Genomic DNA, 26,699 nt, shown 5'->3' with positions numbered 1-26,699 from the left:
AGAATGAAGGATAGAAAGAAGACTAAATTGGAACATAACCTCTATCTGGTTCAGGAAACATGAGAAGGTATTAAGACAAAAACCTTTCAAGTTTGCATCAACTGCATTTTTTACAAAAAACAAAATAAACAACCCCCCACAAAACCCTATGCAGTATAAATGAATCTAATAATTTACTAAACACAGTGCACTTTACAGAAAGACCTACATAGTTTCTCTTTTCAACCTGAAAGTTTCGAATGTGCTTTCCACTGCAAAAAAAATTATTCTCTCCAACCAATTACTTGCTGTTGTGCATAGTGACATGAGAAAATTGAAAGGTATGTCTGAACAGAGCCACTACATCATTGGAACAGTATGTCTGAACATTTGGATAATAAGGCACAGATGTGAAGCAGAGGACTTGGCACTACCAAGGTAACAACAAAGCATTCACCATTGGTTATAATGGTTTAAAGGGCCATATTTGAGAAGAATAAAAGACTGCCCCTCCTCCCACTATGCTAAATCATGTTACACCTTTTATCTGCTTACAAATATGCAGAAAACAAGACAGTCAAGTAAGTATCATTCCAACGTAGGATGAAGAATAAATATGTAGAATACATTAATATTTTTTATCTATAATAAAACATATTTATGCAATAGCACGTAAAGTTTAACTGCAGAAAAAGACCACATGGCCTTTATGTTAAAAAACAATGCATGCAAATCTGAAGGACCCAACAGCCATTGTGTAGGTGGCTTCTGCTGATAGCTAGAAGTGAGCTGGTCCTTAATCAGTAGGTCTAATTGTTCCAGAATGTTTTATTTATAAGCATCAAGTTAAGATAATGCACAAGATATACACATTAGTTATTATTAAGGCTTTTTAACTTAAAAGCGATGTGGTACTTATGTCAGTCATTACTAATTCATGCAGCATGAAGGCAGTTATGACAGTGGGGTACTTTCATTCTGTAAGTCTGGAGCAGGAAACTAATTTTCTGCCCAGGACAGGAAAAGTACAACTTACCCGAGGTCCCTGATCACCCTGTTCTCCCTGTAGAATTGGAAGATAAGATGACAGCTTTAGCCAAAATTGGTATGTGATTCTTATTAAAAAGGTTAAAAAAAAAAAAAAAAACACAGTACAGGGTCATACCAATATGGATTTCCACTCAATCTGCTTTTGTCATGCATTTCCTTACCTTATCACCTTTTGGACCAGGGGGGCCCTGAAAAAAAAAAGAGAAAAAAATGTAATTTATACAAAACAAATGCAGCTTGTATAGATCCATCAGATGAGTAGAAAGATGAATACAAAGGGCAAGGAGATACAGATGTCAATAATATTTCTCAAAGAATTTTGGTTTCTGAACTATAATTATATTATAATTGGAATATGAAAATGGCAATATGTGTATGTAGACATACATGCATCTATGTTTTGTCATCAGAATGTGATATGTTGAATAGATTTTCACAAACCGAACACACCTACGCAAGGAGAACCCAGTTAAAGAGACAGAACACTACCAGCAAGTCAGAAGCTCTGGTTGTCATATGTCCTTGTCACTACCCTCCACCACTTGTTAACCACTATTCTGACCACTGATGACTTTATATGAATGAAATCACACAATAAGTGTCTGGTCTCTTTTGCTCAACGTGTATGAAATTTATTCATAATTTTGTGCATACTTGTAGATGGTTTTTACTACTTCCTAATATTCCACTGTATAATATATCATAATTCATTCATTCATTCTCCTGTTGATGCCCATCTGTTTACAGGAGTTTAGAGGGTCTTGGCTATTAAAAATAGTGCTGCAACCAACAACCTCACACAGACTTTTAGTGAAAAGTTGTATTCATTTCTGTTGGGTATATACCTAGGACTGGAACTGTTAGATAAGAGATCATACATATTTAATTTTAGTAGGTTCTGTCAAATAGCTTTCCCAAGTGGCGCCTCCTATTTATACCTTCATCCATAGTGCATGAAAAGTTCAGTAGTTCCACATCATCAATACTTGGTATTTTCTATCTTTTTTCACATTATATGTTCTGATGGAGGTTTAATAATTTCATGGTTTTTTAACATTTGTATTTCCTCTGTGTTCAGTAAGTTAAGCCCCTTTTTTATACATTTATTGGCCATTTTGCATTCTCTGTTATAAACTGTCCACATCTTTTGCTCTTGTTCTACTGATTTGCTATAGTTCATTATACATTATACAGTACACATCATACATAGGTATATAGATGGATAGGGATATAGATTAGAACTCTTTACATATTCTGAGTCTTTCATCAGTTATGTTTATTGCAAACATATTTTCCCATTCTGTGTACTGCCTTTATATTATCTTAAGGTGTGGTTTAATGAATTTTAAATAAACTCAATATAACTTTTTTCTCTTTACAGTTGTCTTTTTTTTTGTATTTCACTTAAGAAATATTTGCCTACTCCAATATCAAGAAGAGATTCTTCTATATATAGTGTAAAAGCGAAAAGCTTCATTATTTTATCTTCCATATTTGGATTTGAACTCATTGAGAACTGATTTTATATGCTAGGAGATAAAGTCAAGATGCTTCCCCGCCCCCACCCCCCCGCAAGTGGATATCAAATAAACCAAACACCATGTGTGGAAAGTGCATCTTTTCCCTATTGTGGTACTATGTTACCTTTGTCATAGATCAGGTGACTATATATGCACCTGTCTCTTTTCAGAAATTTCTTTTTTGTTGGACAACTATCTATTCTTCAGTCACTCTGAGATTTTCTCTGCCTTTTAACAAAAACACTAGTAGGAAATACTCATTCTAGAGGTATCATTTATGCTGTGCTCTCTAGTTCTTAAACATGAGGTCTTGTTTTATGGTTCAGCCCAACCTAAGTAGAGCAAAGGAAAAGAATGAGAGGAATCCTACCACCATATTTAGGCAATACGATGGAGACTCTAGTCTTGACTTAAGTTGCATGTCATTGAACTCTATTTTGACTTTTACATATGCCTGTTGAATGTTCACCAATGTTCTAAGCATTGGTAGAAGATATGGTGGGAGAGGCTGATTAAGAAAGATGTTGTCAGTCCCTGTCCTCAAATTAAATGGTCTAGCACCAAAGACAGTTAACTGGCCTCAAGAAAAAAAAAAAAAAAAAATGACTCCTAGAAAGTCCAGCAACTTTAAGGTCAGCTGTTACTGAAGACTACATCCCAGTTTTTACCCCCTCCCCCCATCCCAATAAAAAGGTTCCTCTCTTTAGAGTTCTGCCTGTTTTTGCTGTAAGATTTCAGAGGCCAAGAACTCTAAAGACGCTCCATGAGATTCTACTCCAGGTAGTCAAAGCTTTTCTGAAAAACAATTTTTTACAATAGGGAACAGAGGAAACTCCTTTGCTCAAAGTCCACTGACCAAGGCCAAAGCCCATGGATCAACGAGCACTCTGTAGCTGGATTGCCTTGAGCGAGCATGCTTAATTCATGAACACATGAAATCTTGCACTCACGACTGAGCAATAAATACTGCTGCTTCAAGGGCGGGTGTTTCTGAGCAGACAGCATGGCGTCCCGACACCTGCCAACTCAAGACAGAAGCCAAGCCGAGGTCAACCTCCACTCACAGCTGTGGTGGTTGCTTGGGACACTCAGCCCCCACTTGTGTGCAGGATTAACAGCAGGTGTTTTCTTCTGTTCTGAATGAAATCCCACTCTTCTTTCTGAGTTGGACTTTTTCACTGAGAACATGGGTTCAATCTGAAGACCAGAGTGGGCCAACTTTGTAAACAGTATTTCAAACTGGGAGCCATGCTTGTTTGCTAAGTCAAACATTACAAAAGTTTTAAAGAGAGAGAGATAATTCTTTAATTATTAATGTTAGTTATAAGGTTATTATTTCAGTTTTGTTTTGTCTTTAGTTTAAAAAAACCTCATTACTATTAATTAAAGGGTAGAGATCAATACAAATTAATAACTCCATTTGATTTATAGTATAGTGGTAAATGGCATTTTGTTGTTTCCAACAACACTAAATTTATCAACCTAATACTTAGCAAATGTATTTGTTGTTCAGGTAACAATATCAATGACTGGTTGGTTAACTATTGCTAAAAAAAATGTTGAGGTCAATAAAAAGAAAATATGGTAAAATTAGCATCATAACTATGTAGGCTGTGAGTCACAGATTTATGTCAGGATTCATTTGGGATTCTCCACTTTCTGGTCTTCTCTAGAATGTTGGAGCATAATCTTTTATAAGTCCCCCTTTAATAAGAAATTGGAAATGATTTTTCTAAATAGATTCATGCAATTAGGTCTCATTACATAAATGCTAAAAGATACTAGTAAAGTTCATATTTGTTAGTGTTGATAATCGGAACATTTCTTTTATTGTTAGTGTTAACTGGTTTATTTACACACAATTTATACATTTTGGAGGCAAACTTCAAAGTAGCTCCTGTTCAAATGACTTCAAATTCAGCAATTGTAGTCAATACCTTTCTGTTTGTTCTAAGCCCTTAATGTAGGTCTTGGCCTACATTGATCCTAGTCTCCTCAAATCTATTTCTTCCTCAACAACTACGGTTTTAGCTCTTTTTCCATTCTCTATTTTCTATTTCAATTAAATAAGAAAACTAAACTAAAAGCAGAGAACAATACAATGAATAACATTTCAGAAAATACTAGATTTTAATCTACATTACAGAAACTGAAATATAGCTGGAAAAGAGAGAGATTCACATGGTTTGGGTGTCCCAATAATGGCCTTTTATTCATTAAAACCATAAATTTTACTTATTTTTTTATTATTTGTTAAATTTTACTTATTTTCAACTGGCAAAAGCTAAAGAGGGAATCATTTTTAAGATAACAATCATGGAAACAAAATTAAATCCTGCTAGTTCTGCTAGAGGTAGAAAAAAGAGAAAAGGAACAAATCTTAGGAATTCTTGGCAGCCTCGCCTGGTGGGATAGGAGCGGGGTTATGATTTCTAGTCCAGAAAAGTGTAGATAAGTTTATTTTTCTTCTTGAAATATAACAATTTTTTTCTGATTAACTTTTCATTACTATAGAATTAGAGGACAAGCAAGTTTGATTCTCTAAGCATTTATGGCTATGAGCCAGGTAATGTGCTCTGAACCTGGAGGACAGACATGTAAGTCTTAGTCTGTGGGATAAACAGTGTTTTGTGGGAAAATGGAAAACAAAGAGGTTGAAGAGCTGGAGTTGAAAGGTACCAGAGTTAAGGGAGACTGGGAGGAGGGTGAAGCACTTGGGCAAAAGGGAAGCTATGTCTAAGGGTGAGAAGGATACCATGTTATCAGACAAAGACAAGGAGATTGGGATAGTGAAGACAGAATTAGAGAGGGAACTGGAGATAGAGAACAGCAGAAAAGAGAAAAATCTGAGACTGATCAACTACACTCAGGTGTCTGGGTCAGATTCTGTTTTCAATTTAACAAGAGGAGATGAGATGAAGACTGCTTGGCTTTGTGGAACTCACAGCCGAGAGTGTTAGGGCTTCCTAGGAAGTTGTCATTTCGGTCCAGGAGAGAGATGGTAAAGGTCTGAATTAACTGTGGCAGTGAGGACATGGGGAAGGTTCTAGATTTGGGAGACATTTCTGAGGCAGAACCAACGAGACCACTTAACTGATTGGAGGTGGGGGCTACTGGCAGATCAACATGGTTTGAGTAGTCCTTCTCATTTGAAAATTTACAGTTCAGTGAACTTGCAGAAGACCACTGGCCTAAGCTAGTTCAATCTAGACCAACACAGCAGTTCAAGGGCTAAGTGAATCACATAGGGTTTAAATCTGTTTTAAGGGTTTTTATTTCAAATCCAGAGTGTTGGCAGCTTCGGATGGCCTAATAGGAAATGGGAGACAGAAACAGAGAGGGAGACACAGAGATAGAGAACTGTCTGTCATCACCACCAAGGAAGAGGCCCACGGATGACACATCATGGCCACTGTGCTGCCACTACTCTGAGGCCATTCTTTTCCATGAGCTTCTGCAGAGTACACCTTTATTGCATTTCCCTTTCTCTACTGCTTAAATTCCAAACCAACCACAAAATTCCCATATTGTAAAAGAATATTTCCCTTTATTTTCAAAATGGAAGAAAATAGTCTCCCACCCCAGCAGTTCTCTGAGAAGACAGTGCAATTCCTTGGCCACTGCATGTCTGATGTTGGTCTTTTTTTTTTTTTTAACTCGGGGGCACTTGCCCACTGAGTCACATCCCTAGCTCTATTTTATATTTTCTTTAGAGACAGCATCTCACTGAATTGCTTAGCTCCTCGCTTTTCCTGAGGCTGGCTTTGAACTTGTGATCCTCCTGCCTCCCGTGCCTGTGCTGCTGGGATTACAGGTGTGCACCACCGTGCCTGGCATGCTGCTTCTTTCTGAAGGGCTCAGGCACTCTTGCAAACATCACTTTATAATTATTCACAGTGTCCCAGGGAGGAAGGAAACATCCAGTTTTTTTTCTCTTGCACAGCTAAGAAGCATTAATTCTGCTGATTGTAAGACTTCTGCCTACTCCCTAGATCTGTTATTGACTTGGCCAACTGTGTAACAAGACACATACTCAAACCACATACTTACAAAGAAACTGAATTTGAGGCCATAATTTTTAGCAGGTATCTGAACCTGCAGAAAACCACATTGCAAATAGTCTTAATGATTGAAAATTTAGTGTTTTATTTGAAAAATATGATGATCTAAGGATGAAGAGAGTAAACATACTGATTTCCTTAAATCCAAAGGGAGTTTTGGAATATGTCCCGGGTGGATGGATGGGAACATTTGGAGACTATGTGGGTTTAATATAGTTTACCTCCTTTGTTCAGGAATTATTGCCAAAGAAAACAAAACAAAAACTTCCCTGTAGTTTTAACCACATTACTTTAATGAATAAAACAAGACTGAACTTCAGGTCCTAGAAGCACCTAGTTATCCCTAGCTTAAAGTAGGTGCTCAATTAATTCTTGCTGCATTGAAACAGAAAGAATGTAATAAAATTCTCTGCTGTTCAAAGCAGAAACATATAAAGAATAATAGAAGAACCAGATTCAATGTTGCTGCAGAAGAGCTGTGTTTATTATAGTGTCAAACTCTGCTAAGCCAGGGAAGGGAATTATAGCTATAAACAGATTTATAGCTTCAGACTTTACACCTTTCATTTTCCATTGAAGATTAAAAGAGACCAAGCAGAAGGGGGTAGAAAGAAAGCAAATTTTAGAATATCAAAAACAGCTTTACTTACTAGAAAACTAATTTTATAGCTATTATTTTCTGGGCATTTTCTGGGGTGAGACAATAATTCAAAGGTCTTTTGTGATGTCCACTTGCACTCTGAATAAGGGACTATATGTGGTCATGGTCAGTCTTAAATCATAAGCAGCTGCCACAAGGAAGCAATTAGTGGGTCTAGCCCTGAAAGAAAATTTAGAAAATCCAAACATTAAAAAAGATCTCTCAAAAGTAAGACTGATGTTATGGAGTGAAGGGCTTATAAAACAGTGGGAATCAGGGATGCTCACTCTGGCTTTCTTTTCTAACACAATACAAATTAAATACAGTCACATCGCTGCTTCTGCCAATCAAAACTAAAGGGTCTATTCTTCCTAGCATTATTACTTCCTTTAAATGTTTCAAGAGATTGCAAAATTTCCCTTTGTTTAACTTTGAATTTTTTGTATTTATACTTATTTTTAAGAGGTCAAACAAAATGAACTCCATGGTGAAAGACTTGGAATTCTAAACATTCCTTTTGTGGAAAGAAGGTATCATCTTGCTCTCTATGTGGTCATAGTAGCCCCTGTGATTTTACAGCGAACGGTGTAAGCTATTCTATCACACTCTTACGTCTTGATATGATTCAAATGTACTCAGAGGTACATCCACCTTTAAGTCCTAGGTTTAATTTATAATCTATTCCAACATGTTTCCTAATATGCCATCCCAACATAATCTTGTCCAGGCTACTTAAGAAGTTTAAGATGATCTGAAGGTCAATTTGATTTTTCTTTTTTTTTGTTTTGCTCCATCTGTAATATCTTACTGAGCAACAGGAGTTTTGTGAAATGCAGCTGTACATAACACAAACACAAAGACACGATGTCCTTTAAAGTCTAAGGAGATGTTCAGAAGGAATGAAAAAAAAAAAAAAAAAAAAAACCAAACTTACACCTGTCAGATGAGTTTAAGAGAGCCTGAACCTCAGGACGTGGACATGCTTCTCAAACTTCCAATGTACACTGGATCTTCCTAATTTTGGCTGGGGGTTAAGATGATCAGATGCTTTTAATAGGACCCTGTACAACTAGCACACCATCCACATTTGGATTCTTCATTATTTTCCTCCTCTCTGCAGAGTGAACATAACGCTGTACCTACCTACTTGCTTGTCTGCTCCCCCACTTGGCCCAATTTGTCCTTTTCCTCAAACCAACATTACCATTGCCTTGGATTCCCCCACAGCCTCCCGACACATTCACCAACTCTCAAAGACAAGAGCACCGTTTCCTCCTTTAAACGTCCTATCTTCTTTCCTACTGCTTCTACCGACTTCCCAAAATAACAGATTGGTTATAGAAAGAAAGGAAATTAGATTTGTGGAAAGAGAGGAGAGGGAGCAGAGAACTCCTATTTTTATAGTCTGGTTTTGGGAGAAATAAAAGAACACAAGTCAAAATAAATACTGGTCCCGGGGGCGTTTCCATCAGGAAAAGAAAGCTGAGACGTGGAAGGGAAACTGCGGCTGTAGTCCTGCAGGACCTGGAGAGGTGCTATCGCGGGCTAAGCCAAATAAACTGGAGCTTTGGGGAAAAAGGGCTGACAAAACCCATAAATGTTCTGATTGCCATAATTTGTGCCTCAACTTTTTTCTTTTCACTCAACTTCCCTTCATTAGCTATCAAATATACCCCCAGGTTTCACCCTGACTTACGTCCTAAACTCTCTTCCAAGCTATGGTCCTACATTTCCAACAGCTCACCAGATGTCTAAGCCAAGAACGACCATTATTAGCTCAAATTCAACCTTCTCAAACCAAACTTCTCCATTTCTGTTGCAAGACGATGATGATTACAGACTTTCCTACTTTTGTTAAATACACAACTACTCCTCCAAGCCTAAAAGCTCAGTTTCACATTTGATTCAGCAAATTTCATCTAAGGTCTAGTCCTGTAAGTTTCATGTTCCACAAAAATCCCTTGAATCTATCCCCAATGACCCATGGCTGCCAGCATCCTTGTCCCTGGATGACTGGAACAGTCCACGAGCCTCTCTTGACCTTTCCTGACTCTATTCCACCCTACATGCTTTGGTGAAGGTTGATTTCCTCCATGGGCATGGTGGTACACACCCATAGTGCCAGCTACTTGAAAGGTTGAGGTAGGAGGATCACTTGAGCTCAGGAGTTTGGGCCAGCCTAGGCAACATAGTGAGACCCTGACTCAGACGAAAATTAAATACAAATAAATAACATTTTTTTCTAAAGCACATTTCTGAACATATTACTCAGCTCAAAATACTTCAGGGGCCCATTTTGAAACCCAAATTGCAGAAGCAGCCATAGGCAACAATTCTTTTTTTTTTTTTTTAATATATACTTTTTCTAGTTGTCAATGGACATTTATTTATTTATTTATTTATATGTGGTGCTGAGAATCAAACCCAGTGCCTCACATAAGCTAGGCAAGTGCTCTACCACTGAGCCACAACCCCAGCCCTAACAATTCTTAATGGGTGCAAAAGTCATTTGAGAGCACTGCTGATCAAACCAACTAACTGATCAAACATTAGGTGCTTCTTGATGTAAACTAGGAAGTAGACTGTGCTTTTATAACATGTTCCCTAAAAATTGAACCACACAATAAAACCTCTAAATGTAACTTGTAGTTTAGAAGAAATACAGAAGATAGGGGAATAAGTTAAACAACACCATAAGGAAATAATTAGATCAATCCAGAACGTGAGGCCGGTTATACACACACACACACACACACACACACACACACACACACACACATATACACATGACACAAATATCCTAGAAAAATTTTAAAAAGGAAAACTACTATAGAATAAAAGAGACTGAAGGATTTTAACAATTAAGGGCTCAGTGTGGGCTTTGGTGCTGATTCAAACAAAGCATTTGTACAAAGACATTTTGGGGGCAATTGGGGGAATTTGAATTCAGACTGGGTATTGATGATATTAAGGAATTACAGTTAATTTTATTAAGACTGTTGAGAATGTTAAAATACACCAACAAAAAGCAATGTTAGAATGTGTGTTTAGCACATGTGAGGGTCTGGGTATAATCCCCAGAACCAAAAAAAAAAAAAAAAAAAACAAGTGGAAAGGATTCACAAAATAAGATTAGAACTGGTATTTCTTAAAGTTGAGTGACAAGTGATGGGTCTAGGTCAGTTTACAATACTGTTTGTCTAGGTCAGTTTATAATACTGTATGTTTGAAAATTTCCATAAGCAGTTACCTATTTTTGAATTCATTTACAAAGGTCCTCTGATTCCTGCCAAATCAAGAGAGATTGTACCTGCATCCAAGTCCTTTATAACCTGCTCTTGACTTTCATTTTGCCTTATTTCTCCTCTTCTCCAGCCAGCCTTGAATACCAGCTATTCTCAGAATGACCTTTGCTTCTGCCATTTTCTGTGTCTTCTCTTATGTCATGCTTTTGTCAAATAAACATCACCGATGATCGTATTGCTTGAAACAGAGCACATCCTTCATAAAACCTCTTACCTGCAGCTGAGCTATGGTGCTACTTACAGTTAAAATAAACAGGACGTTTTTGAGTTTCTGAAGGAAATTTCTGTCCTTGCAGTAAAGTCCCCTCTCTCTGACCCACCCCACTATCGTTATAGTCAGTCTCTGTTGGTTCACCTTGGAGATCTCACTTCCCTGAGCATCGCCTCATCCTACTTCGGATGTTCTCTTTTCTGGTTTCTGAACTCCTGAAGCATGAGCTTCTCTTTCATAAAACTTGGCTCACCCTGCTGGGAGGAAGGTTTGGTCTCCCTGAACTACCACCTCATAGGCAAGACAAGGACAGTCTATCCTCTTTGCTGGGGAAGCAAAACACTGACCTTGGAGGCCTTTATATGTGCTAACACATCGTCTGGCAGGTCACCTAACCTCTGTAAGCCTCAATTTCTTTACCTGTAAGATGGAGTGAAGATAATTACCTCAAATGGGAACTGGAGGAAGTAATGAAAAGACCATGGTTTTCTATAAATGTTATTCCCTTTTTCCTCTTTAATTCTAAGGTAGTTTTGTGCCTTCTCCATGGTAATTATTCAATAAATATATTAGCAGGTTTCCTGCAACAGAAGTGTTACTCGCCAGGTCCGATAAAGAGTATTCTCTCTTTTTTTTTTAAATGTGACCTTTTTTTTTTTTTTATTTGTAGGTGGACATAGTACTTTTATTTTATTTTTATGTGGTGCTAAGGATCTAACCCAGGGCCTCATGTGTGCTAGACAAGTGCTCTACCACTGAGTCACAACCCCAGCCCCAATATTAGTATTCTCTTAACAGTCTGATGGCAATCAAAAAGTGACAGATACCTGCGAGTTCGACATGCTTCTAATGACTATTTATGTGAACACATGAGAATTCAGCTAGGAATTATCTATAAATAAATATGGGGGTCCCCCTTCTCATCTGTTGACTCATGACATTCAATCAGAAGAAATAAGACTAGTAAGTAAAACGGCACAGTGGTGCGTGCCTGTTATCCCAGCCTCTTGGGAGGCTCTGGCAGGAGGATGGTAAGTTCAAGACCAGCCTGAGTAACTTAGCAAGACCCTATCTCAAGATAAAAATAAAAAGGACTGGGGATGTGTCTCAATGGCATAGCACCCCTGGGTTCAATTCCCACTACAAATCAATCAATCAACCTTGCATTGTCTTGTGGGGGTGAACTAAACACAATTCAATGAATTCAATAGAAAAACATTTTTTCTCATAAACATAGGCAGACAGTTTTGGCTTCTGTATTCCTTTTCCCTGTGACTCCAGACTTTGAAAAAGAATATTCTATTTTTCAATCTCCCCCCATATTCAATACCAAGTCACTCCTAAAACCATGTCAATGCTGCTTTGAAAACCACCATTCTACTGAAATTACTCAATGACCTCCTACTTTAAACCCAGTGACAATATTTTACAAAGCTGAGTGCCTCTCTTAGCTTCTTTGGCAACACTTTCTTCTGGGGCTTCCATCTGATGGGGTTTCCTTGGTCTCCTTCCTCAAGCCTCTTCCTTTCTGCACTTCATTTGTCCTTCACCCCTGGCTTTTCCTTCCCCTCCACATTCACTTCCACATTTTCAGCTACTACTTGCCCACTCTATTCCCAGCTGTGGCTTCTCTCCAGGACTCTACTTACTGTCCACCCTACATCTTCTCCTGGACATTCTGTTCTCATCTTGGATCACTATGTCCACTATTAAGACCAGCTAGTTCTCTTCTGAAGAAATTGCATATACTTTTTTCAGGGTTCCATTGGCCCAGATCGAGGCTTTTTATTAATTAGATAAGGAGGCCTTTCCTTTGGATGGACGTAGCCCCAGGCCGAGGCTTGCGCCTTGGCAAGTAGAGCATGAAGTGATTTCAGAATGCATCTGCCCTTTGGTTGAGCACCCTTGTATAGTGCAAACTTGCACACATGTTAAGTGGCAGAGGTGGTGGTGAGTTTATGGCAAGTATAACATTTCTTTCAGAAACTCAAAACTCCACTTTTTCCAAAATTTTCCATAGCTCACATTGCCAGGCAAAAGGTTTCAAGTAAGGTGTCTCCTAAGCAAAATGATAAACAATATTTGAGTGTATCAATGGAGGATGTATTACCTTTGATATGTATTCAATTCCATGTATTCATATAAAAAGAAAAATTTTCTAAATGTGAATTATTAAAGATTTCTGCCTGACTTAATTAAGATCTTAAATAATTAGTACAAATATTCTGATCATTTGGGTAGGGGAAAAAAAATACCTGAAGCATAAATTTCACTTACAGAGGGAGGAGACTCTTAGTCTTTATGTTAATAGGTTTAAATGTGCCCAACCAAAAGGCCTTTTAAAAGTCTGAAATAGTTCAAAGTGCACTGATTTTATTTCATTGAAGAACAAAATTTTGAATTAAAACTCTTAGCTATCATTAAAGAGAATTACACACACAATTGTGTATATAACTGTTTGCTTTACAGAGGGTACTACACTATAACTGTATCCAACAGTGATAATCACTCTTCATGAATTTCCTAACTTCCAAATTGAATTATTTATCTAATACTAAGATATTTTGAACTATTATTTTCTTGAATGTTTATCCAGCAGGTAAAGTACTATCTACACAGTAAGTGCTCATGAAAGAAGGTACATATGTGGCTGGTTATTCATGCATAAATAGGCTTTAACAACACTGTTTTAAGTGCTTCATTAAGTTAGGTATCAAGTCAAATCAATTGTCCTCATTTCACACTGGAAAAACAGAAGGATAAGTTAGATAACTTGCCCAAACTCATATAAGTTGTAAGCAGTAGACCAGAATTTAAACCCAGGGTTCTACCTCTGGAGCACATACCCTCAACTCCATGTGTGTTTTTCACATACTGCATTAAAAATAGACTTCTAGTTCATTGGATTAGAAAAAGGGGATTGAAAGGAAGGAGGCATGGGAATAGGAAAAACAATAGAATGAACAGACATAACTTTCCTATGTTTATTATGAGTACATGACCAGTGTAACTCCACATCATGTACAACCACAAGAATGGGAAGTTATACTCCATGTATGTATAATATGTCAAAATACATGTTACTGTCATATGTATCTAAAAAGAATAAAGTAAATAAATAAATAAAAATAAATAGACTTCTAATCCTGAGTAATACAAGTAAGGCTTGGGGTATCACAATACCTGACCTCAAATTATACTACAGAGCTATAGTAACAAAAACTTCATGGTACTGGCATAAAAACAAAAATGAATAGACTAGAAGACACAGAGATAACTCCATATAAATAAAAATCTGATCCTGAAAGGTGCCAAAAATATACATTGGAGAAAAGACAGTCTTTTGAACAAATGGTGCTGGGAAAACTGGATATCCACACATAGAAGAATGAAACTAAATCTCCACCTCTCATCCTGCACAAAAGTCAACTAAAAATAAATCAAAACCTAGGAATTAGATCAGATACACAAAACTTCTAGAAGAAAACATAGGGGCAATACTTCAAAACATTGATGCAGTCATTAACTTCCTTAATAAGACTCCTAATGCTCAAGAAATAAAACTAAGAATCAGAAGGTGAGATAGCATTAAATTAAAAAGCCTCTGCACAGCAAGGGAAACAAGACTGTGAAGAGAGAGACTGAGAGAAAATCTTTCCTAGTTACTCTCCCAACAGGGGATTAATAAGCAGAATATATAAAGAACTGAAAAAAACGTAACACCAAAAAAACCTAACCCATTCAATAAATGGGCAAAACAATCTAAAGAAACATTTCTCAAAAGAAGAAATACAAATATTCAGCAAATACATGACAAAATGTTTAACATCATTAGCAATCAGGGAGATGCAAATCAAGAGTACACTGAGATTTCATCTTACCCTAGTTAAAATGGCAAACATTAAGAATACAAATAATGATAATTGCTGACAGGGATGTGGAATAAATGATACACTTAAACATGGCTGGTGGGACTGCGAATTAGTACAATCACTTTGGAAAATGCATAGAGATTCCTCAAAAGAATAGGAATGACACTACATACGATACAGCTATCCCACTCCTTATTTATCCAAAACAATTGTTAATAAGCATACTCTAGTGACATACGCATACCAATGTGTATAGCAGCTCAATTCACAATAGCCAAGTTATGAAAACAACCTAGGTGCTCATCAATAGATGAATGGATAAAGGAAATGTGATATACATACACAATGGAGTTTTACTGAGTCATAAAGAAGAAAGAAATCATGGCATTTGCTGAAATGGATAGAACTACAGAATATCATGCTAAGTAAAATAAACCAGATTCAGATAGTTGAGGGTTGAATTTTTTTTTTCCCCCTCACATGTGGAACTAAAGAGAGAAAAGGAATAAAAAAGGGAAATCTCACAAAAAATAGAAGGAAGAGCAGTATAATAGAAGCAGGGGAACAAGGGAAAAGGAAGAGGGGAAGGCAATGGGGAGAACTGCAGAATCAAATTGGCCAAATTATACGAGGGGAATGCATGAATATATCTCTATAGATTCCAATTTTATATGTAACTATAATGCATCAATTAAATAGAAGGAAGACCAATGGAATATAGGAAGAGCATCAGAGAGATAGAGGAGAGAAGGAAAGGGGTGGAACTTGTGAGTGAAATGGAGAACATGAGGCTATATGCATTTATGAGTGTGTCAAAATGAACCCCACTAGTATGTGTAACTATAATGCACCAAAATTTCCTAAAATTAAAAATATATACTGCTAAAAGCTGATATCTTTAGTCAGTTCAGCCATTTAATCATATGCACATAAATTATCATTAAATATGAATTAGTAAATGCATATATATTCATTTATTTAACAAAAATTTATTGTGGGACTCGGGGTATCGCTCAGTGGGAGAGTGTTTGCCTAGCATGTGTAAAACCCTGGGTTCAATCCACAGCAATACACACACACACAAATTTATTGTGCATTTTCTACATATTAACACTGCATAAAGAAAATGAGGTACAAAAATGAATGGTTTGGGGAATAACAGATTTCCATAGATGCAAATATGGATTAACTTAATTATTCATGAAATTCTACATGTTGTTCACCTTAATTCGGATGGTATTAAGAGGAATGCATTTGCTAGAAAATATGGCGTAACGTTGGCAAATAGTTCTTCAGCTAATTTCAGTGGGACTGAATTCTAAATTAGAATTTAACTTTGAGATCATATTATACAATTTAAATATACAAATGATAATGTAAAAAAGTAATATGGATTCTAGTAAAATAGACAAGCTGTTATACTATGTGCATTCTTAATACTATAAACCATCTGGAGTACAATGGAGTCTTTCATATATTGACCATGTACTTAAAAATATCAAATAACTAGTAAAGCATTGATATTTGTCTTATCATTACCTTTACCATATACATATAAAATATAGATTATGGGGGATGGTAATACTTTGCAAATCTAGCATGATTTATTGAATATGGGCTCCATTACTAGTTTAATATGACAGTTCTATTGTCAGTTGAATAAAATCAAGACTTTCTACCCACATATGTGCACACGCATGCACATACACATACTTTTCACATTTCTCGGAGAATGTGTATGTCCTCCCTCTGCCCCCAAGTCAGACTATGTGAATCTGGAAAAGGCTAGATGGGAACACAAACATGAAATATGGGAATTGCTAAAGTGTTAGGTTAGAAGGAGCTTAGTATATAATTTAAAACATATGAATAGAAACTTAAACACTGCCCCCCAAATATAATACTTTATCCAGGAACAATTCCTTACAAGGCATACACAGCTTGGGTTTTGTAAATTTTAGTAAAATATTTGGAAATGACGATGACAATATCAGAGAAAAAAAGAAAGAAACAAAAGGGATTTGGGTGAAAAGGCATTGTGACATCTTCCACTTCTTTTCAAGTGCATCTGAAAAAATACAAATGGAAGCCACACGCCTCCATGTGCAGTTGTCTGATGGTATTTGCTTGTGGTTTTCTCTTACATTTCTTTCTCACTGGGTAATACAGAATTATAACACACACCATTTCAGTGCTCCAAATTCCTCAGGGACTTGCAGCTCCTTCATGTTCACATGCAACTCCAAGACAGAGTTATGAGAGGGCTTAGAAACTCTAAAAACTTTAAGTTAAAAAAAAAAGTGTCTTGATATGGAAGGGGTATCCCACCTAAGACCATGATCCCACTACTCCAAATCCTCTATTGAAGATAGAAATGGAGTTAAATGGAAGAAAATGTCAATGTATATTTGTGAAAAATATATGATGGAATTCTATGAACATTTAAAAAACAACTAGCTTCTACAATTTTTTATTTGTTAGTGTAATTATTTACTAGTGGGAAAATATTAATATTTAGGCACTGTGGCATAACACACAATCACCATGAACTACCTTTTATAAGATTTGATTGTTAAAAATCAAAGTCAACTCTTGAACCCCACAAATAAATTGTTATAAAATTTAAAAAGTATTAGAAGTATGACTCTGGGTTAATGCTATTTATTTTCACCACAGGTGAGATATCAATATAAATAAATTCCCATAATTAAAGAAAACAAAGGTATCCAAAGTCTACAAACTACATGGAATCAAGATATTGAAAGTGATAAATGTTCAGCCAAATCTCAGCTCTCAGAAACCTCAAAGGCTTAGTTTGCATGCTGTTATTTATGACATGATGTTACTGCCTGGGGCATTTAGAATTACAAAAAAACCATCATTTTCTCTCTCCCCCAGCTTCTGTTTCCTTATGCTCTTCTATCTACCATTTGCAAACTGACTGGTATTTGTTAAACTGCTGTTATGTGCAAGGAACTAAGTCAGAATGTTGTGAAGAATAGCTCTTGCCCCCGAAGATCATAAAAGCTGTTAAGAAAGTGGAAAAAGATGTTTATAAATAACTATGGTACAACTGAAAGAGGAAAAGGGAGAAAGGGTATTCATATTTATTTAGTGAGTGCTTGCCATGTACTAGGCACTATGTTAGAGATTTTACATGCAGTATCTTATTTTAATCCTCACACCATCTGTTGAGATAGGACAGTATTATCTCTGCTTTACAGATGGGGAAAATGAAACTCAGAGTGATGGAGTAATTCACCCAAGATGGCAATGCTTGCCAGTGGTAGAGCTAGGATTTGAATTACGATCTGTCTGACTTGGAAGTTTATGCCCCTTTTCTTTAAGTATATAATATTATTTTAAAAACAGCAGATGAAGTACTGTGGGAATCCAGAAAAAGAAGTCACATTGGGGTAAGGGGCAGCTTCTAAGTATGCATGGTGATCATGTTTGGACTAAGGGTTAAAAGGGAAGCAGTTTTGGAGAAGACTCTCCTTAGAAAAGGCAAAAAATTCTTTTTTTTTTTTTTTCATTGATAAAAATTAAATGGTTTCATTTGGTTTGGGTGAAGCATATACTCTAAAAAGAGCATTAATGAGAAGTTAATGGAAGATAAGACTGGAAAATAGACCAAGTCAGAGGATGTGAAAGTCAGGCAAGAAACTAGATTCTAGTCTAAATGGTAAACATATTGAGACTCAAAGCTTTTGGGGTCATAAGAGTGATATAATCAGAACCATGGAAAAAATGTTATCTGGCCAACATATGTGGGACAAGGTTGGTTGAGAGTATACTCATTTCCAACTCTCAATGCCTCCACTATAGAGACAGGAAAATGCCAAATACTTGCTTTTCTTGGCTTGTCTTACTATAGCAAAAATGGTCAAGGAACAGGCATGTCTTCCAGTGTACAGAATGGAAATGGGGAAGCCAGGACCAAAAGAAATGGAAATCCAGAATCCTATCAAGTAGTCAGTGAACTGGGCATTTAATCATTCAATCCACCATTCGCATGGCTGCATAGTGTTAAAATTATGATTCTACCCTGACCCTAACTCTACAACCTGGCTGGAAAGAGGAAAGGAAAAGGAGGTCCTGGAATGAAGAGTGGAAAGTAGAAAGGGAATGTGGGTTGGGGAGTCAGCAGATATCTTAGTACCAGAACAGAGGTGCCTGGATCTGGACAGAAATCCAACTATTAAAACTAAGCCATGACACCAGGATCATTCTCAGAGCAAGGTACTGATCCTGAGTCACCTGCATGCAGACGAAAGACCTCCTTAAGTGTCTCGTATTTAAAGTTCAGATTGAGACTGAGGATTACCCAGATGTGCAGATGCAGGGCAGACATGCAGATGAGGTAGGAAGTAGTAGGTCTGGAGATTTGAGAACTTCCATACTTTATTGACCAATAATATTAAAGGAACTATCACAAGAAATGTGAATTTCTTTTTCCAAATTAGACATATAAACGGTCAACAGGACATGTAAACATGCTTAGCACACTATCAGGGAAATGCAAATCAAAGGTATAAAGAGAAATAACCTCACACCTCTTAAGATGGCTATTACCCAAAAGACAAGATATAAGTGTTGGTGAGAATATGAAGAAATTGGAGCCCTATTGGTAGGAAAGTAAAGAAGTACAATCATTATGGAAAACAGCATGCAAGTGCCTCAAAAAATTAAAAACAGAATCACCATTTGATTCAGCAATCTCACTTCTAGGCATATATTCAAAGGAAATGAAATTATTATATTAAAGAGATACCTTAATGATTATGAAGTACTTTTCACAGCACCCAAGATATGTAATCAACCTAAGTGTCCATTTTCCTTTCTCAGATGAGTAAGAAAAATGTGGTAGATATACACAATGAAATACTATTCAGTCACATAAAAGAATGAAGTCCTGCCACTTGCAACGACAAGACCTTATATTAATTTAAATGAGTCAGGCACAGAAAGACAAATACTTCATGATCTCACATCTACATGAAATCTATTCATAATAGCCAACATATAGAATCAGGATAAGTGTCCACTGAGGGATGAATAGAGCTGTATATACATAATTAAAATAGAATATTAGCTATGAGAAGGAGGAAATCCCACCATTTTTGACAACATGGATTAACCTGGAGGACATTTTACCAAGTGAAATAAACCAGAGTCAGAAAGACAAATACTACATGATCTCATTTGTATATCAAATCTAAAAATGTTGAATTCATAGAAACATAGAGGAAGGCCTGTTTGCAGCAGACATGGGGAGAGTTGGGCAAAAAGGTACCAACTTTCAGTGATTAGATAAACCACTTGTGAGGAAGTAGCACTGTCTAGCGTGGGTAGAGGTAGATGAGTTAATTCCATTGTTGTACCTATCACACAAGGTAAATATATATGAAATCATCAAGCTGACCATCAATACATTCAATCATTGTCAATTAAATATTTACATTAAAATGATAAACTTTTTCAAAATAAAAAAGAGTCGTTCTAAGAACAGAAACTGCATATGTTTTATTCACCACAATTTCAGTCTTCCTGTGCCTGAGTAAGAGTTAAATAAATACTTGAGTGATTGAATTATGTTAATGTGAGTTAATGAACAAATATCAGGGTTACTTTCATTTCAATAGACTGAATATTTCTCATTATCTCATTTGAAATACAAATACACATCTTTTTTTCTAATTTCCTTTCCTTCCGCCTTACTCATCCTCTGTTGTCACTTATTTTTCCTCTTTTCACTCATGTTTTTCAAGTCACTGTGACATTATTTACTCTCATGCATCATCTTTACCCTCCAAGAATTTAATGTCCCTTGATTCAGTAGATTCACAGCAATATCCCCATTCATGTCCCTGCCTCTTTTTTTTTTTTTTTAACCCTAACCACAGATGCTAGAATTGCTTTTTTTCTTTCTAATATCTAATATCCTTTCATTATCTCATTTCCCATATCAGGAACCACTTTTTCCCCAACACAGGTAATTGCTAACACTCACCTGTCTTCCCTAAGGTCTTCTTTCCTATCAGATTCATAGTACAACTAACAGGGTTCACTGCCATTTACATCTGTCTTCTTCACAGTATCTTAAGGATCTCAGTTTACATCCACCCAAGCTGTGTTCAGCTTTAGGAAGATGATCAGAATGACTCACTGAATAATTCCCTCCTAACCAAGTTTTCAAAATAAAACCTGATTAATCTGGAAGCTCTTAGAAAAGAATGTGTGATACATAAAAAAGTAGAACTGAATTTTTCATTTACTAAGGAAGGGTTCTATACCTTTTAATACTGTGAATAAGATGATGTGGAATGTTTGAATCTATGCAAAAAATTATTCACATAAACTTTTGCACAAGAATAACGAGTGCGTAGTTGCAATTCTGTCCAAATCTTTTTTCAAGTTAAACGTTTACAAAAGCCCCAATTCAAACATTTATGATTCTCTTCAGAAGTTAATTGTTTGGAAATCTGATTTTGTCTTCCCATAGGGATTGTAATATTATTAACATAATAATCCACAGGCTATTCCTAATCCCCCCAATATTCTTATTGTACAATAGAAACAAACCATTAATTGGTAGTAGCATCTTAAAGAAATATCCAAATTGGAATTTGGGATTTGGAAATGTATCTTTCAGAATACTACTCAGCGGAAGTGCACAGTCAAAGGAGTAGGCAGGCTAGGTTGTAGAGGCCACAAGTGATATGGCTGTGACTCAGGGAGGAGTTGGAAACTTGAAAGTAAGGGACAACTTATTTACATGGCAAACTCTCTTCTCCTTTTTCCACCTCCCTTATGGGAGAGAAGGCAAAGAAGAAGCTAAAATGTTCATGGCCTTCCCTTTCCCACAAGAAATGTCATGTGCAAAGGTTGAGAAGAAAGAGGATCAGCAAGGAGGAAGTGTAGGTAAATTATACTAAATTAGACACCCACACAAAAAAGAAGAAAATGAGAGAAACTAAACATGTTGGCATTTTAAGGAAAAAGTCGAGATTGTTTTAAGTCATTTAAAAAAATAAAAAAGGAAGACCACACCCCAAATTACAAGTTCCTGGTACTATAAATACATTCTATGTGACTAATCATTTTCAGTGGCTAAATAAGAGAACAAGAATATTTTAAGAGAAATGTGATCACCTAAAATAAACCTCTCGATCATTTAAAAATTCATAAAAGTTTCCAACTCTGGGTTAAATGTATGTTGCTTGCTTATTCACTGAATGTACCTTATGGACTTGTGTTAAGCAGATTTAATAATATACAATTTACATGAATTTACTCAAGGAAAAAAGTAGACTCTTTCTAAAATGTTCACGTAAAATATAATAGTATAAAATGTAATAACTGCTGCACAAATTGATAATCACATCTACTATAGGGGTTATTTCTAAATGTTCAGATTTCTGTTCCTGGGGTTAAAATCTGTTGAAAGTCTACTTTCTTTGCAAAATAAATTTCTCAAGAGCAGATTAGAGATTGGGAAATTCACACAATAAAATAGTTAGTGGTGAAAATTAAACATATAGATGGACAGGAGTCTATATATAAAATTCATCTAATGATCATCATGTACTTAATGAAAATCTTCACTAAGAACTATTTAATTTAAGACACAAAATGGAAGTTTTTTGGAAAAATATAGTGATAATCATGTAGACTGAAGAGGCAGGCTAGACATTTTTGGGGGGGTATATAGCAACAAAACTCTTTGCCTACCTTTTGTGCTCTGGAAATACAATGTGGGAGTATGAGTTGGTTTCCCATTTCCCCCTCATACCTATCCTCCCCAAATCCATTCCTTTTGCAGTGATGTGAGGAAGATGTTTTGAACTAAGTTATCATGTGATCTGCTTTACCCCTAAAGGCCAAAACAAAGGAAAACCAAGAGAAAGGCGCCATTTGAAAATGCCAGTTCTATCTTCACTGTAAATTTCCAGAAGTTTCAAATACACTTGAAAATTAGGTAGACTTGGTGTTTCTGAAGAACCACAGTAAACATAAGACCTGGTATCAAGGTGTTCTGAAGTATCATGATACACTTTCAAGTCTTAGCTACAGTGATCCATGATGCTCCTGGTTCTGTCCATCTTGGCTTCCTGTGCTGGTTTCCTATCTTCTATTCATCAACTATGGTTGATACTGAAGATCTATTATGATTGCACTTTGATGTTTATAATTATTTTCTTTAGTGCTGCCTTAACTAATATATTTTTAATCCCATCTTTACATCCAATAACTAAGTCTTTATATTTCATATGTACATTTTCCATTCGGATTTGTATAGGATGCTTGCACTTGGACGTGGGAGCAGATGTAGTTGCCCACCTGAACCACAACCATGCTCCAAGACAGTGCTAGAATACCTGTCCTGCAATGTCCCTACAGCTTCCCATATTTTTCTAGCAGCTAGAGTGTGCAGACCTTCTGGTGCAAGCCAGAAGTACCAGGGAGTTAACACCTGGACAGGAATTTCAAGAAAGAAAGGGATATTAATGGATAACATACCAACTTCCTTGCCCCTCAGTGGGATGATTCTCAGGCATGTTCCACATAGTCTCTCAGAGGTTCCTCAGCTGGATTGAGCCTCAGCTGTCTAGAGCAGTACTCTCTTCATTAATGTATCAGCTTTTTTTGTTATACTGTTTTCCAAGGGTCATTTTCCCCTCATCTCCTGGGATCCTATCTCAAATGACTTATGCCCAAATTCTTAAGAATTGCTTGGACATGCTTGAAGATGACTCAGGCTAAGACAGAGGTCCTCTCTAAACTTAAAATGTGTTCAAGATTATAATCTTCTTTCAAAAGAACATTCCAACTTTTACCATCTGCTTTTCACCTTCTTTTCTCTCAGAGGTTAAGTGTTAGAGTGTGAGGGTTTTGGAGTCAGAAAGACATCTGCTTCCAGCTGTATGGTGTCACCCAGGTAGGTAATTTATTGCTTATAAATTTATGTATAAATATATTTTATATATTTATATAGATATGTATAAATATATAAGTGTATTTATATTTATATATGTACATATAAAACTACTTTCTAGTATATATAACCTGCCTAGGGCTACTGTAAGCATTAATTAAAACAAAGCATGCAAAGCACATTTTACTTTGTCTTTATCCAATTATAATAGTTCAAATTTAGGAAACAAGCCATAATTTCCTTCTATGACTTTTTCCTCCTCTAATAACTACTTTGAACTCACCTGGAATGAGTGAACATTATACATAAAGAGAGTATTCTTTGATATCAACATAAATTAATTAAAGGTCAAATTATTTTCTTCTGAACTTAGTATGAAAATAACTATCCGACTGAAGCAGGTGAGATTTTGTTCATTTGTGTTATTATCCTTATATACAGAGCTCACAAAAACTATGAATAACATTCTTGTGGTCTACTATAAGGATTATCACACAATAGGTAATTCATGACATCAACTGCAAAGCTATCATGAAATGGTTTATTTATTTAAAAAAAAAAATCTAGGGCCAAAGTAGAATTCAATAGATCAGGGAAAGAGAGAAAGAATGGCACTCAATAAATAATTGCATTGTTTACAGGTATTACAATGTTGGAGGTAAAGCATTAATAATGGTACTACCTTCCCAAGGGCACCCTACAGACTGTCAGTAGCACAGATGCTGGGTTTGTTGAGTTTGGGTTTGTTGCACTGACTATTTCTAGAAACCTTCCTCTTCTACTGTTTTCAGCTTTGTACACATTCTTCTCCACCCTGAAATTTTCTCATTTTCTTCAATATGATTTAGGGCTCAAAAGATTTTCTGTTGACTGCATTCATGCTCAGTTACAAATCATGTCAGCAGCAGTTAGTCTATACTGAAAATCTACAACAAAATCAGTATCTGTCTATACTGAATCAAGAGAAGCTAGAGAATTTCAGTTTAAATTGTTAGAGACTGTGGATTTATAACAGTATTAGTACATGATTAGTCAGTACCTAATTCAAACCAGTTCAAACCCGACCTTAACTAAGTGATTCTGCCTTCCATGATAGTTGTGTGGCCCTGGTCGAGGTCAGTGAGGAGGTTTGCTTTATATGACAGCACTCAGCACAACTTGCCATCTGGCCTAACAGCTGATGTGGCTCACACAACCCTGCAGGGGCCCCAGGGTTTTACTCCTGGGAAATATTTGGTCAACAATGTGGTGTCATGAATACCAGTTCATAGCTTTCTCATATTCTTTGAAAAGAACTGAAGAAAATTTTAGAGAAAACCTAAACTGGTACCAATTTATTAGAAAAGAGTCCACTTACCTGAGGACCAGGCTGACCCTAAAATTGACAAGAAGAAAAATAATTACACAATCATTATGTAAAGTGAATATTTTCACTACTAAAATTTAAACTAGCTCTGAAAACCTAAATATGGAAGACTTAGAATATGTATATTATAATATGTCTATCAAAGATAATAATACCTAACTACTGACAAACTTGCTTTGTGGCTTTCCAATTAAATTGTATCTTAATATTTTTACTCTACACTACTGATCTAAAATCTTGATATTATAATCTGTTTTGTATAGCTCCAAAATGATGCCAGGGTTGTAGAATATTCCACGATTTAACTGAGGAAAGAGACACCACAGGAATATCACATCTCACAGCATCCTAATCAACAGACTACTAGAGGGAGATCTTCCAGCATGGGCTATTACTGAGATACGGATTCAAACACAGAAGAGTTATCAAAAGAGAGAGTGTATGAGAGAGAGAGAGAGAGAGAGAGAGAGAGAGAGAGAGAGAGAGAGAGAAGGGGGGAGAGGGAGAGGGAGAGAGAAACACAATGAAGAAAGTTTAGTTTTAGAACTCCCTGCATCTTTGATTTTCTCATTCTTTTAATAACATCTTGAGTGAATTTTTGGATGAACATCTATCTTTTACTTTGCACAATCAAACCCAAGGGCATTTTAAAAGAGTATGCAAGGCCTTTGCATCATTATAGCACAACAAAACACCTCACACAGTTAGTAGATTGTGTGACCTCTAGGCGATGTAATTAGTGTTGAATGTCACTCTCTTGTTGTCTAAGCTGATAAAAATTTCAAAGCAGCATAATTGTATATGTTTCTAGCTAAAGAAAAATCACTTGTGAATAAAAATATTGATTACACATCACATTCTTAATCTCTAATTGAATTTTATGTCAGATGAGATTAAAGAAGTTCACCCTGAGTTAGGCAATCCTCAAAAAATAAATAAATGATGTGCAGTTTTGTATCAGCTGTATGTTATTGGGTGATATAACTGGGAACTCTCTTTCTCAGCTTCTCTCCAGGCTTACAATTTCTCTAGGAATTTCTTCTCTAACTCACTGGGGATAGACCAAATGATAAGCAAGAGTTTTGATTAAAAATGTGATGGAATTGGTTTTATCTAGTCAAACCAGGAAGGTGAACAAGACCAAGGTGCTAAGGATGTTATCCACTCCACTCCTGTACTATTTAGTGGTGGAGAGAGAGAAAGAGAATAACTTTTAGTAATTTCTACTAAGTCCTAGACACTTTGGGATATATGTTATTTCATTTATTCCTTATAGCTGCTCTGTGTTTGCAAATAGAGAAACTGAGGCTCAGAGAATGAAGCTATAGGTTCATACAGCCTATAGATGGAAAAGCCAGAACTTAACCCCAAACCTGAAGGCCAAGTTCTGCCATTCCCTCTGGAAATTTAACCTCATATATATCTAGATTTGCTGGGATATCTATGGTACAAGAGCACTCTTCACATGGGTGGACACTTCCCAGCCACTCCAAGTCTGCCACAGTACGAATCTCTGCCTCTAAGACATACCAACGCCAACGAACATGCTAGCCTGTTAACTGATACCTGTACAGAAACCAGTTTGGCAAAGCTTCGTCTGAAATTAGTACTAAATAAAGTTTTCCATCAAGAACCTCCAAAGGCAGGGTTCTCCACTGACATGTAAACATAAGTCTAGAAGATCCATGAACTAAATACAATTTTGACATGTGCAATTCCTTTCTGTCCCTCTTTTTCTCTTTTCTCCCTTTCCCTCT

General features: G+C 36.3%; 1 protein-coding gene across 2 annotated transcripts in view; it reads right to left on the bottom strand.

Annotated features, from left to right (window-relative positions):
* Col25a1 (collagen type XXV alpha 1 chain) overlaps positions 1–26,699 on the bottom strand; it is a 434,308-nt gene that overhangs the window by 138,785 nt on the left and 268,824 nt on the right. For both annotated transcript variants that reach the window (XM_047566623.1, XM_047566624.1), the window contains exons 5-6: positions 1,191–1,217; positions 1,016–1,042 (exon numbers count right to left, since the gene is read on the bottom strand). In XM_047566623.1, coding sequence (XP_047422579.1) covers positions 1,016–1,042; positions 1,191–1,217 — 54 coding nt within the window. The remainder of the gene's footprint in view (positions 1–1,015; positions 1,043–1,190; positions 1,218–26,699) is intronic.

The sequence above is a fragment of the Sciurus carolinensis genome, chromosome 10 (genome assembly GCF_902686445.1).
Source record: "Sciurus carolinensis chromosome 10, mSciCar1.2, whole genome shotgun sequence".
In the NCBI taxonomy this organism is placed as follows: Eukaryota; Metazoa; Chordata; class Mammalia; order Rodentia; family Sciuridae; genus Sciurus; species Sciurus carolinensis.
This window is presented reverse-complemented; position numbering and strand designations above follow the sequence as displayed.